Genomic DNA, 13,559 nt, shown 5'->3' with positions numbered 1-13,559 from the left:
TCCCTCAGAAGCTTTTGTAGGTGAATATGACATCTACACTCTCATTAACAATTTTCCAGTTTCTTAGTGTAAGTCATTTGGAAGATACCCAAAGAGGCCTCCTGGTCTTATTTATTTGTGTCCTTCCAGGGCAAGAACATGCCTTGCACATAGTAGGTACTTAATGGATACTTGCAGAGTAAGGAATAGCCCTTTGGATATCAACCAGGTTGCCCATGTGAAGAACTAGACAATTATGATCTGAACTCACCTCTTTTTGTCCAATGATTTGTAGAAAATGGCAAAATTCATCTTGAATTGAAAGAAATTTGGCTCTTTCCTTCCCTTCAGAATCTTTAAGATGAGTCATACTGTCTTGAAAATACTGCTCAGCCATATCTGAAGAAAAGCATCATAACAACAATCTTGACAACTGCTCACAGATTTGAAGTGGAAACAGAACAAATATGCTTTTAACAGTGATGAACTATTTGCAAATAATCAGCCTTTGGACAAGAGAAACCAATTAAGGAACTTGCCCTTTCCCCTTATCCTGCCTCTTTTACCAGAAAAGATTTAGGTCTCAGAAGGATACTGTAATTTCCTTTCCTTAATTTTCATACATTTTAGCTTTCTTTGTGATAGAAAAGGTGAACTTAATGCAAGAGGAGAAACTATACCCCATAACCTAAAGATGGTGGCAAGTTTGCATGCTGATTGTTCATTAATTCTTCCTATAACTCCGATTGCTCCTCACTGACATTGGGATCCTCAGGGCCCACTTATTTTAATGGACTCCGACTGTAATCTTATTACATATTTCTCTAACATGAAAAGGTCTGGAAAATACAGTTGACATGCTGCTGGGGGATAATCCCTGACCATTCTAAACCCTTAAAAATACTGGCTATAATTTAACAAAAATATTTTAAAATATATGCTAATCATGAAAGCAAAAAGGGAAAAGTTTAGGTATGGAAAATGAAGAGGGAATTGAAAGCCAGAACAGCAAGTGGGTGTTAAGTCAGCTTTACATTGCTGTAGCAAATACCTGAGATAAATCAATTTGAAAAGAGGAAAGGTTTATTTTGTCTCATAGTTTTGGAAGTTTCAGTCCATGATCAATTGGTTCTGTTACTTGGGCTGTGGTGAGGCAGAACATCAAAGCAAAGACAGAGATAGGAAGGGGCTTGGGGCTCACATTCCCTTCAAGATAATGCCCCAAATGACCTAACTTCCTTCTACTAGGCCCCACCTTCAAAGGACCAAAACTTTGACACATGGAGGACACTTATCCAGACTACCAGATGGGAGCTGAGGTTGAATGGTTCATGAGCATGTAAGAAAAAATGACATACTCTTTATTCTTTTCCAAGCTTGAGTAGGACTGAGGCCTGTGTGTGGTGGGAAGCTGAATGGAGCTCCCTGCAAAAAGCCAGGGAAGCCAGCATAATCCTAAAATGACCCCAGTGACCTTCACCCTTATATAATCACCTCCCCTGTGGTTCTGGGTAGAACTTGTGATTGTGGTGAGATATGTGATGAGTTATGCTATAGGGCACTGTTGGCCTTAAGAAAGCAAAATCATCCCGGGGGCCTGACTTAATCATATAGGCCCTTTAAAGGTAGAGAGATTCTCCAGCTTTCTCCAGAGATTCTCCAGAAAAGGAAGTCAGATTGGAAGCTTTTATGATTTGGATCTGGCACGTCCCCCCAAACTTCATATACTGAAGGCTTGGTTCTCAGTGTGTACTGCTCCTGGGAGTTGTGGAATCTTTATTTATTTATTTTTTTTAAATATATATATTTTTTAAATTTTAATGTTTATTTTTTAGTTTTCGGCGGACACACATCTTTGTTTGTATTGGTGCTGAGGATCGAACCCGGGCCGCACGCATGCCAGGCGAGCGCGCTACCGCTTGAGCCACATCCCCAGCCCATGGAATCTTTAACGGTTAGGCCTAGTTGGAGGAAGTTAGGTCACTGGTGGGCACTGCCCTTGAAGAGGACACTGGGAACCTAGCCCTTTCTTCTTTGCTTCCTGGCCACCACAATAGGTGCAGTTTCCTTTGCCATGTGTTTCCACCATGATGTGCTGTCTCACCAGAGGCCCAAAAGGATCAGGGCCAAGTGACCATGGACTAAAACTTATAAAATCATAAACCAAAACAAAAATTGCCACATTTAAGTTGTTTACCTCAGGCATTTTGTTGCAGCAACACAAATCTGACAAACACAGAAGCCTTAGAGGGATATGAAAAGAAGGAAATTCTCCACTGCTATGGAGAGGGCCTGTGGTGCAAACACCTGAGAGCAACCAGTAGGAGCCGAGAAGCTCGCGGTCACTGGTCAGCAAGAAAATGGGGATTTAAGTCCTACAGCAGCAAGGAACTGAAAACTGCTAAAAACAGGAATGAGGTTGTAAAAGGACCCAAACTCCAGGAGACAATGGAGATGGCTCATAATTTCATTTTAGCCTAAGCAGAGAAGCCAAACTTACTGTGCCAGATTTTTGCTTGCAGAGCTGTACTCTAATAAATAGGTATTTAAACTGCTTTAATTTCTATGAAGTAAAAGAAAATAAATAAAGTTTATGCTGTGATTGAACATTATGCTCTCTCAAACTTATATGTTGAAGTCCTAACCTCTAAGGCATTAGGAGGTAGAGTCTTTCAGAGGTAATTAGGTCACGAGAGTAGAGCCCTTATACATGGAATTAATGCCCTTATGAAAGGGAACCCAGAAAACTCCCTTTCGCTTTCTACCATGCAAAGACACAGTGAAAAGTCTATATAAACCAGGAAGCAGGCCATCTTCAGGTACCAAATCTAGTACTTTGACCTTGGGCTTCCTAGCCTCCAACTTTCTGGGAAACACATTTCTGCGTTTCATCAGCCACCTGATCTATGTTATTTTGTTATAGCAGCTTGAATATAACACCCAAGAATCCCTAAAATGGTGATGAGAACCATTTCCCTGGTCTGAAGTGAGGCTATAAGTCTGCCCATCCAGGGGCCATAGCTAAAAAATGGATATTTGTGGGGTTTTTTTATTTTTTATTTTTATGTGGTGCTGAGGATCCAACCCAGCATCTTGCACGTGCTAGGTGAGCGCTCTACTACTGAGTCACAACCTCAGCCCCAAAATGGATATTTGAAAGAATGTCAATTACAAAAACTGTCTCAAAAATTAAAAGTTAACATTAATTGAGAGCCAACTACATGTTAGCTTTCTTTTTAAATTTTTCTTTCCTCCTTTTTTGGTATTGGGTATTGAACCCAGGAGTGCTTTATCACAGAGTTATATCCCAGTCTTTTTATTTATTTATTTTTTAAACTTTGAGACAGGGTCCTGTAAGTTAATGGGGGTCTCGCGAAGTTGCTAAGCCTGGCCTCCAACTTGCAATCCTCCTGAGTTGCTGGGATTACAGCTGAGTGAGTGCCACCACACCCGCTATGTGTCAGTTTCATAATCGTTGCTATGGGCTTCTCATCTATTCCAGCCTGAAGAGCAGATGCATTGGAGGCAGCAAGCAGCAGAGATGGACACTGAAAGGACAGAAATGTTATGAAAATGGACAGAATGGTCAAGGAGACAGAAGTCTGATGTGCAGGGAAATGGCCCTGCACACATCAACAGCTCTGAAAACATGCTGGAAATTCAGTTAGAGTCCTGGGTGTTTAGAAAAGGTCCAGGTGTATTCCACGAGATACACTTTAGAAAGGAGGGAAGTAAACCCTGAGAAATATGTCTGCCAAATCTAGTCAACCTAAAGAAAATTTCAGTCTGAAACTGAGTTGTGTTCGTCCATACCCATCACAGTATGATGTGATGCTAGACAGATAGAGGGATTCCTGTGCCAGGCATTTGCTCCCAGGGAGGTAGGTCTCTGCTCAGGGTCTGTAGTTGGGCAGAGGTTCTCTGCTCCTCTTTCTCAGACCAGCAGATACATTTGCCATATTGCTCAAGTTTTTGTCCTGGTAGAAGAAAATTCAACTACCTGGACAATATTATGTCTCTTCTACTAACTGACTCATGGGGAAAACATTTCAGATTTTATGCTCCAACTAAATTATTAACTTTGGCTACTTTGATGATCTGAAGACAGCCAATGTTGGGGACGATGTGTCACTCATTTTGTTGACTCTAAAAGCATTTTTTTAACTGCACAGTCCATGTCTAAAGTGATGGAGGATATTCAGAAGTAGAGTACTTTTGATAGTTTAAGTTTTTGACTAATTAAGAATTAACTAAAGAATATAACTCAGCCCTTCAAGTAAAGACATTGCTGGGTGCAGTGGTGCACAACTATAATCCCAGTGATTGCAAATTCAAAGATAGCCTCAGTAACTTAGCAAGGCCCTAAGCAACTTAGCAAGATCCTGTCTTAAAAAATATAAGGGTTGGGATGTGTCTCAGTGGTTAAACGTCCGTCCCTGGGTTCTATCTCTGATACAAAAATAAACAGACTAATAAAACAGTAAAGCTCTATCCACACCCCAGTCCCATCCCCTTGGAGACAGGCCCTAACTATGAAGGGTGGTAGACATGAGGGGTGTGGGAAGGAACTGTAACTGAAATACGCTGAGTTTCAGACCCTGGGTGTTGGCAGAAGCGGTGTTGCATGCACAGGGAAAGGTGAAAACCAAAAGCACTGGGTGAGGCATTTCCCTCCCCTCTCTTGGGTTAGGAGCCAGTCCCCCAGGCACAAGTGGACAGCTGTGCTGGACACCTTTACCTTGTAACATCCTCCCACCTCCCAGTGTTCATCCCCTGGGTGCTCACGGGCTGGCCAATCCCTCTCCCAAAACACCCCATTTAGGCTCCAGGTGCAGCATGCTGCTTGCCCTCAGTGCAGCTAAACTGACAGAGACTTTGAGAAAGGAATTGCTGGGACTGATTCAAACTTATGTGCAAATGGCTTATAACCACGGCTCAGGAAGATTGGTACGTATTTTCCAAAGAAGATACTTGTAGGCAAATATGAATCTCTGGAAGAAAGAAAGAAGGAAGGAAGGAAGGAAGGAAGGAAGGAAGGAAGGAAGGAAGGAAGGAAGGAAGGAAGGAAGAAGGGAGGAAGGAAGGAAGGAAGGAAGGAAGGAAGGAAGGAAGGAAGGAAGGAAAATGTTACCTAAACTAAGGCCTTATAGCTCACAGAGGCCTCAAATGGGCAGGAGGGGACCAACCTTGCCTGGGAATCTGCCCTCCAGGGTCAGGCTCCTCAGGTCCTGCTTCCCTTCAGCCCTTTCTGAGCCCCCAATTCCTCCAAAGTTCTGTGTGTTTCCTATTTCTGTTCCTGGAAGCAATGAGCAAGCAAGAAAGGTTTCCCTGACACATGCATCGCACATCAGACATCTATAACCCGCTGGTAGGACCTGTGTATATTAGGACAACCTTGAATCATGGGAACAAAGGTAGGTCTCACTCATCTGCAGTGGTTCCCTTCCTCTCTATACATTTGAAACCACTTTTATCTTTATCTGATCCAGGATCCTTCACTGTAAAACCCTGCCTTACATTTCCCCACCCCTTCAACCTCCCAAATTAACTTTGTGAAGGACAATCCATATGACCACCTTTAAGGGGAAAGAAAATTGACTCCTATTCCCAGAGCAAAGGAGCCATTTCCTGATAGCTGAGTTTCTCCTCCCAGGGGCATCCCAGAGGTCCCTCTGGGCCAAATGACAACAGGATTTCCGAAAAGACAGGAAGCCATAGCCCCTGGGGCAGGAAGCCACCTCCCTCATGTCCCTGGGCCCTGGGTGTGGTTCACCAAGAGCCAGCAGTTTCTGTGTTCTTGCACATGGTTGTTCCTACCTTTAAAAAGCACTTCTAGAATCCTCTGCAACCTGATGCTGATGGCCTGGCAAAAGATGAGGTCATTTTCTAAAACACAGGAACACGACCTAGCTTGTAAATCTGAGCCCTGGTGGCAGAGGTGTTCCAAGGCCATGAATTGCTTCCAGTTTTTACCCCAGCAAAATGTTTTGGTTTCTGTGAGTCAGGGGGTGGTGTGTGTGTGGTGGAGGAGGGGAGTATAGCTCAGTGGGCAGGGTGGTTTACTGTCTATAGATGGCTTTGTTTGGGACTGGAAGTCACACCCTTTCTAGACAGACTGTCCTGAGATGTTCACCTACAGTCAAGAGAAAAATGAGGCTTCATTCACAGAGTAGAAGGAACAAGCAATATGGCCCCTGGAGGTCAGAGGCTTTTAATTAAAATAAATTCTGGTAACCTGGGGCTTCTTTCCTGAGGCTATCCTGAGGCAAGAGTTGGAACAGTAAGGACAGCTTTCATTAAGAGGGAGGTCTCCATGTACAATGTGACAATTATCTTTTTTTTTAAGTCTTAGAAAATAGTCTTTATACAGACTGCAAAGAACCCAGGGGATTTAAAAATGGAAAGTCTCGAATCTTGGCCTGGCATTCATCCAGCAAACAAATAGATCGAACTGTTTAGACCCTGCTGTGGCTGTCACCCAAGGCTACGGGCCATCTGTGGGGACCACAAGAGAAGCCTGAGGACACAGAAGCCCAGCACACTCTCTCCCCTCATCCTTTCTCTGCAGCAGATCCTCTTTGAGAGGGATACCAGGGCTGGCCTGTGACATGGCTTCTGGGGGTAGCAGAGCTGCTGCTCACAGGCTGGTGATCTGAGGAAGCCCATGGCTATCTATGGGGACAGGTGTGCATCTGGAAAGTTGGTACCCAACAGGGCAGCAGGTTGGGGAGACTCAGGGTATAAAGGTGCCAAGTGCCCACAGAGGGCCTTGCACCTGTGAGGCCTGGTGAGCAGCCCCATTGGATCTTCATGTCTTAAATGTCCTCACCATCAAAAAGCTGGCCACTACTCAAAGTCCCACCTGGGGCCACCCAAGTCAGGCCTCCAGCAGTGTAGGACCTACGGCTCTAGTCACTTGGTGAAGTATAGGCTACCTATCTGAAGCCAAATTGAGGCATAAATAACACAGGCTTTTCTGGGAAGTACTGATCACAAATTATGATCAGTACTTCATAATATCAAAGTGGAAGACCTGAGCCTGGTGAAAGTGGCCGCCACAGTGCCTCTGCACTTTGCCCTCCCTGGGAGAGGCATGAGCAGGCCACAGGCTTTGCTCCAGATATAGAGGAAAGAGGCAGTTGATCAGCCAGGCTTGCTGGGGTTTCAGTCCTGCCCCAGCTGCCCTCTGGGAAGGAAGGCCAACAGCACAGACTTGCATTTGAGGAATGGGCCACCTCTCTCCTCCTCTGCTGGCCCCAAGGGTTGCCTATCCCTGCAGCCCTTCCTCCCCAACACAGAGCTTATCCTCTGGGTCTTCTTGACTCCCTGGGACTTTGGTGACCAGTATGAGGCTTCCAGAGCATGACCACCTTTCTGGTTTTAGAGTGTGGTAAGAAAGCAGCACTTGAGCTCCATTCTAGGCCTAGCTGTGCCTCTAACTTGCTGAGTGACCCTGGTCTCCAATCCTTTAGATTTAATAATTCTAAGATAATTCCAGAAGTTTCTGAGAGGGGATACTTCTAACATTGGCACAAACTGTAAAAGGTTTCTCTTGGCCTCACCCCCTGCACTCTGTCTTCCCCTCTCTAACTTGCTCTCTGTGGGGCACAGAACCAGCATGGACACTGATCCCTGCACGGGGCGCTCAGAGGCCGAGCTCAGTGACCCTGGAAAGAGGGTTGAGGAAGGGGTGGATAATACAGGAGGAAGAATTGAGAAAAGGGAGGACATATAAGGTAGAAAGAGGAGACTTGGGTGAGATACAGTGCCTAGCCTCAGATATGTTCATTTTTCACATCTACTGTGTAAAGATGTGGAGAGAGGCTAGGACCAGTGGGGGCTGGGGAGATACACATATTTGTGCACAGAGAATTATATTCTGGGAATTCTCTTAGTCAGGGATCCCTGCTTCTACCCCCTGGGCTCCAATGGGGCAGAGCCCATTCCAGCTGCTTCACTGGACCTGGCAGAACTCCCCAGCCTGCAGGAGCCCAGGCCGCAGATGGGGCCACTTCCAAACAAGGCTTTCTCCACTCACCAGGCTCTGCTGCCCAAAGGTTTACACTGAGATGTACTTGGCTTCAAACCATTTCATTTTCATATCCTTTAGAAGACTTATAAGCACAAGGCCAAGGCCTTGAACACTTAGCAGGGCTGGGAGAGCTGTTAATACCAAGTTTGTCGATGGCTGCTCTGGGAAGCTGGCCAGGCTCAGGTTAGTGACATTCCAGGAGCCTGAATTGGGACTCCTTATGCAATCACAACCCTCCTGACTTCTAGGGCAGTTTCATCTGTATGAGGAATGCAGGAAGGTGCAAGGCAAAGGAATTATCTTGAGCATGGAGCCTAAAACACTTGCTTCTTGGCCAGCAGTGTTTGGTTTGTCCGAGGCAATGCCTTCAATGGGCATCCAGCAAGCAAGTAGGCAGGCCTCATTAAGATCCTCATTAAAATCTTCTTCTCTTTTTTTTAAAACCAAACCCCAAAAAGATCTCTGTACTTTTCACAGACAGGTTTAAACATAGATAAATGGAGCCCAGACCCCCCCGCTCCTCCCCCAAGAAAGAACTGCAGGTTTGCTTCTGTGGGATCTGGCCTGGACTTCTGAACTAGAAGTGACCCAAGTCCAGATCAGAAGGTCCTGGGTGAGAGCTGGGGGACTTGCTCTTCCCTTAGTTATTAAACAACAATAAGTTCCAAATTGTCTACTTTCATTTCCTCCTGCTGGAGGCAACAGAGGCCTGAAGAAACCCCAGGCCTGGGTGGGTTTCTCTTACTCTTGCTATGGGGGCTTTGACCACATGAAGGGACAGCAGAAAGATGACACAGACACCAGGGGAGCATATATAGCCGGTTCTTTAACAGCCCCTAGCTGGGTGTGTCTGTCTCATTCCTGTTTCCAGAGGGAAACGGATGTCTTATGTGCTCCATGGCGGCACCTATTCTGCCCACACCACATGTAGGCACTTGCAGGAAAGAGCTGGGACTGTCTGCATCTCCGCATGCTGGCCGGTCCCCACACTTGCCAGTAAGGGAGCAAGGATTCTAACAGCAGTAGTTCTCAAATGAGGGTCACAAGCTTGGAGTTTCTGCTCTCTGACTCTTTTCTGACTTGCCCAGTTAGGTGGTCCACTGAGGCCTTAGAGGCAGGGTCTGTGCTCCTTTCTGCCCCTGTTCCAGGGCATCATGTTGCTGAGGGTGATTCTCATCTATTTCTCTTCTGTGGCTTCTCTGCCCTACTCCCTCACTTAGCATTTACTTGCCTTCAGGACTTTGGTAAATGTTCTTCCAGTGACACCAAAGCAACAGATGTTTCAGCTGGTTGTGCTGAGTCTAAGAAGGGTCCACCTAGGAGCAGCCTACAGACTGTTCTGGACTTTATTCTTTTGGGGTAGAGCAGTAAGGAGAGAGAGAAGCTTCTTTAAGTTGATGGGACTTTCTAGAAGACAGACCTGGTTATGGGAGCTCCTTTGTAGACTGGGAGGTTGTGTCCTGTTTCTAATGGTTGTTAAAGGAGTAAATAAGTCATTTGTGAAAGTTCAGCACCTGCATACAGAAGGCGCTCAACTGCTGATGCTATTGTTGTAGCTGTTTTTATTACTATGATTCCATGAGTCATCTAATGTATATGCTCCAAGCAACTAATCCTCGAGCCTCAAGCAGAAGCCACCCCAGCTCCTAACCTGTAAAGCTATGGGTTCCGAGGCCCAGTTCCTGGGAGAAGTCCTCTTCTCACTTTTCTACCTTCACATTCCTCCCACATTTCAATTCAAACTGGCGGTTGGTTTTCTGGGTGCAGGTCACCAGATGCCCTGAGCAGCAGCAAAGGAGTGGAGCTGAGATCCTAAACAGGCTTCTGGGCCTTGGCTCTTCCTAAGGGCTTTCAAAACCCTTTTCTTTGGGCTGCCTTTGCTCTTCCTGGGTCCCTTGTCTGCCCCAAGCTTCAGATCTGCAGGTCTAAGCAGGCAGGTGTAGGAAGGAAAGGTGACATATGCATTGCCAATCCCAATAACACCGTGACAAATGGCCTCTGGGGAGGACTGCCTGGACTCTACCATTCACTGACTGTCAGCCCTTGGGAAAATCATCTAATCTTTTGGTGCCTCAATTTCTCCATCCAAAAACTGGGGATAATTGTATCTATTTCATAGAATTGTTTTGAGGATATCTGAGTTAATAAGTGTACCATGGTTAGAGCCATGGCCGGTTATGTCCTATGTTAGAATTAGTTACTATCATTGTGTGTGGTCATTTAATTCTCACATGCATTAATAACTGTATCAAAAAGGTATTATTAATATTGTTCTCAAAATAGGGGAGGCAATACCAGCAACATATTTGAACTGGAAGACTTTAAAGAAAAAAATGTAATTCAAGTAGGATTTCCACCAATTCTGTAAATTGTAGAGAGTAGCCTAACTTTGCAGTTCTGGAGCAAGAACATCTTAGGGATATTTCTGTTGGTCCCCACCCAGTTCACACACTCAGCAAATGAGTATGCTGAGCATGAGGTGTTCTGGGGACCAGAAACCCTCTAGGCTTTACAAAGAGGCTCTTTTGGCCCTTGCTTGGTATTCTCTCAGAAAGAGACCCTTTTCTCTCACCTCCTACCGATTTAAATGTTGAGAACACTCCTTTTGTCTTAAACATAAGCCCCAAGAAAAGCAGGAAAATATCTGACATTTACTTATTCACACTTCTGCTGCCTAGGTTAGAAGTTATGAATCTGATCCTAATGCTTGTTTTTGATTCACACAGAACCTAAAACATATTTAAGTTCATTATCACTAATTAAAAGCAAGAGATTTCACGTAAAAATCCAAATTTTTGCATTCTCTTGAAAACAGCAGATCTTCAAATATAAGCCTGTCTGTCACATAGAGTGATGGGCTGGAGCTAAGTAGGAGGGTGTGGGCTCCTCTAGTTTGCCAAAGGCCTCATCACTCCATATTGTCTCTCATACTACAGCTGATTGTAAATAGCCATTCATAATTACATCTGACTCTGTTCTTGGTTTCTACACACTTAACTCACATTGCTTGTGCTTGGTTCCTCTAGATGTTTGGATTGTGATTCCTGATGTTCTAGGATTTTCCAAAAAATACATATTTGCATTTTAAGTGTTTTCTTAGTAGTTGTGGAATGGAAGTTTCTCTGCCGCTTTTAAAGGAGTTTTAGGCACCAACAAACTGGTCAAAATGTTTCTTCAGCAGTTTTGAAGGCAATTCTGATTGTTAAATATGGAATGTTCTAGGGAGGGAGGATCAGACAAGTCATCTCTATGTCTCCTCTCTGTGTACCTAGCCAGGTTGCTCCAAGCTCCAGGAGGTAGAATAAGGGTCTGCAAGGCAGGATGGTCAGGTGGATGAAAACCGAAGCTCTTCATCCATGAACAGAGTTCTGGGCTGGGCTGTGGACCTGTTCAGACCATGCTGCTCATCAAGGTTTCCCCTTCCTCTTCTCCCAAGTCTACCCTGCTAGGCTGGCTTCTGCTTAGTGTGACTCCTGCTTCCTGATTCAGCCCCAAGCCTTCCACACACTGATTTTATGTTTACTGGAACCTTATTTTACTCAGCATAAAACTATTTTTCTCTGGAATATACCTCTAGGCCTTCTTTATGAGTTATATTCCATTTCTGAATATTCTGTCCCAAACAACAGCAGAATCACTAGAATGTGTGCTTCCTGTCAGTAGAAGCTTTGAGCCTGGGATGAGGGAGTAAAGAATTTCTGAAGCCCGCTGCACTACCTATTACACAAAGATAAGGAAAACCATGAGTTATAAGTGGCAGCTTCCTTCTTGGATCCTGAAGCTATGGAAGTTCACTCCAATTAAAAGCTCTGCCCTGAGACTTTGCAGCAGTTCCACCACAATCATTGAAAACCATCACCTTTGAAAGCAGAGCAGATTTCCCTGTGAGCCCAGCACCAGTTCCCTTGGGTTCTTAATAGCTATGGATGAAGAGTAGCTGTATTGAAGAGGAAAAGGTCAGAGGAAGGCTACAGGGAGATAGAAAGTAAAGGACACTGGGGAAGCAGCAGAGGAGCCGAGCTACAAATTAGAGGAAACCGTGAAGGTTCTCTGAAGGTTCCTGTTGAGACCCCATCCACCTGTTCACCCACCCCCTAGGCGCATGCATGTGAGACATGAGGAAGGAAGACTGGTTCTCACCATGGTGCTCAGGCCTCCCAGAAGCGACAGCAGCACGGGCAACAAAATGTGAGGAGTCGGCTGCCTCCTCTTGAGAGGGGTTTCTACTCAGGATGATGGCATGGGCCTGGCACCACAGAAAGAAGAAACAAGTTATTTATATGCTTGGCAGTTGCAACAGAAAACTAACAGTCCTTACAATGATTAGCAGAAAGTCAAGAAACTTTCCAGCAAGTTGAAAGCAGTGATTGATGTGGAAGCACAATTGACTCTTGGGAGGGCTGGGTTTTAAAAGCACTGAGTGGTGGAGAGAACGCTATGTCTGGGGCCTATCACTAAGTAAACCATTAAAAAGTCTACGATCATTTGAGTCAGCAAAGAGGATCGGGGGCAGGGTGGTCAAGAAGTAAAAAGCATCAATGCTGTGCTGAGGCAGTGGGCAAGCCCAGCTCCTGGCCTATTGGTCAGCCTAGAAAGTGGAACCTACTCATAGGTGATGATATGTGCCTGATCCATCAAGCCTGTGGGTTTGCACCCTCTGCAAACTGGCAAATGGGAGCTGCCTGAGTCTGGAAAACAGGTTCTTTGGAAATAAAGTCCATTTTAAAATTAAACACATACATACACACATACACACACACACACATACACAACCCTGTGAACACAAAAGAATAATAATTTTTTCAAGTAAAATACATAATACATCCCTTTGAATAAAAAATTACTACTCATCTCCTTGTTAATACTTAGTTTAAAAAATACTATTAGTAATAGTTTCACATTCATCCAATAAATTAACACTTGCAGATTTCCTACAATGGGAGAGGCATGGGCGAGAAGGTATTGGCAGCTACAGAAAACTCAAATGAAACGTGGTGAAGTAATACAATAAACTAATGTGAGGTGATAGGGAGCTTGTAATTAATTGCCAAAAGAGTAACAGAAAGACTAAAATGCCATAGGTTTAATAGAGGGAAACACTAAATTGGGGTAGGCAAATTGTACTAGCAACAACTAAGATTTAAGTAGCACTTTAATTCTTTTGTGTGATACCACTTTTAATTTTCTTGATAATTTTTATGAGCCTCATTTTCTAGATGAGAAAACTGAGATTGCTGAATGGGTGAGTGCTATAGTTTGGATCTAGAATTCCTCAAAGGGCCCTATGTATTAAAGGCTCAGTACCCAGGCTGGCACTATTAGAAGGTGGTAAAAACCTTTAAGAGGTGGGGCCTAGTGAGGCATGTCCCTGAAGAGAACTGTGGGACCCCACTCTCTTCTTCTTCCCGTCTTTTGTTTTTTTAGCTGCTATAACGTGACAAACTTTGTTCTGCAATGAACTCCCTACCATGATGTGCTACAGACCCCCCCAAAACAGGGCCAACCCATCATGGACTGAAATATCCAAAACTATGAGCTAAAATAAACC

The 13,559-nt window shown here is 44.6% G+C and overlaps 1 protein-coding gene across 3 annotated transcripts in view; it reads right to left on the bottom strand.

Annotated features, from left to right (window-relative positions):
* Positions 1–13,559, bottom strand: part of Ttc23 (tetratricopeptide repeat domain 23) — a 93,713-nt gene that overhangs the window by 20,773 nt on the left and 59,381 nt on the right. For all 3 annotated transcript variants that reach the window (XM_058576868.1, XM_046436227.2, XM_046436235.2), the window contains exons 7-8: positions 12,152–12,257; positions 251–378 (exon numbers count right to left, since the gene is read on the bottom strand). In XM_058576868.1, the coding sequence (XP_058432851.1) occupies positions 251–378; positions 12,152–12,257 (234 nt within the window). The remainder of the gene's footprint in view (positions 1–250; positions 379–12,151; positions 12,258–13,559) is intronic.

The sequence above is a fragment of the Marmota monax genome, unplaced genomic scaffold (assembly GCF_021218885.2).
Source record: "Marmota monax isolate L192 unplaced genomic scaffold, Marmota_monax_Labrador192_F-V1.1 WCK01_AAM20220418_F8-fsc00005, whole genome shotgun sequence".
Classification (NCBI taxonomy): Eukaryota; Metazoa; Chordata; class Mammalia; order Rodentia; family Sciuridae; genus Marmota; species Marmota monax.
This window is presented reverse-complemented; position numbering and strand designations above follow the sequence as displayed.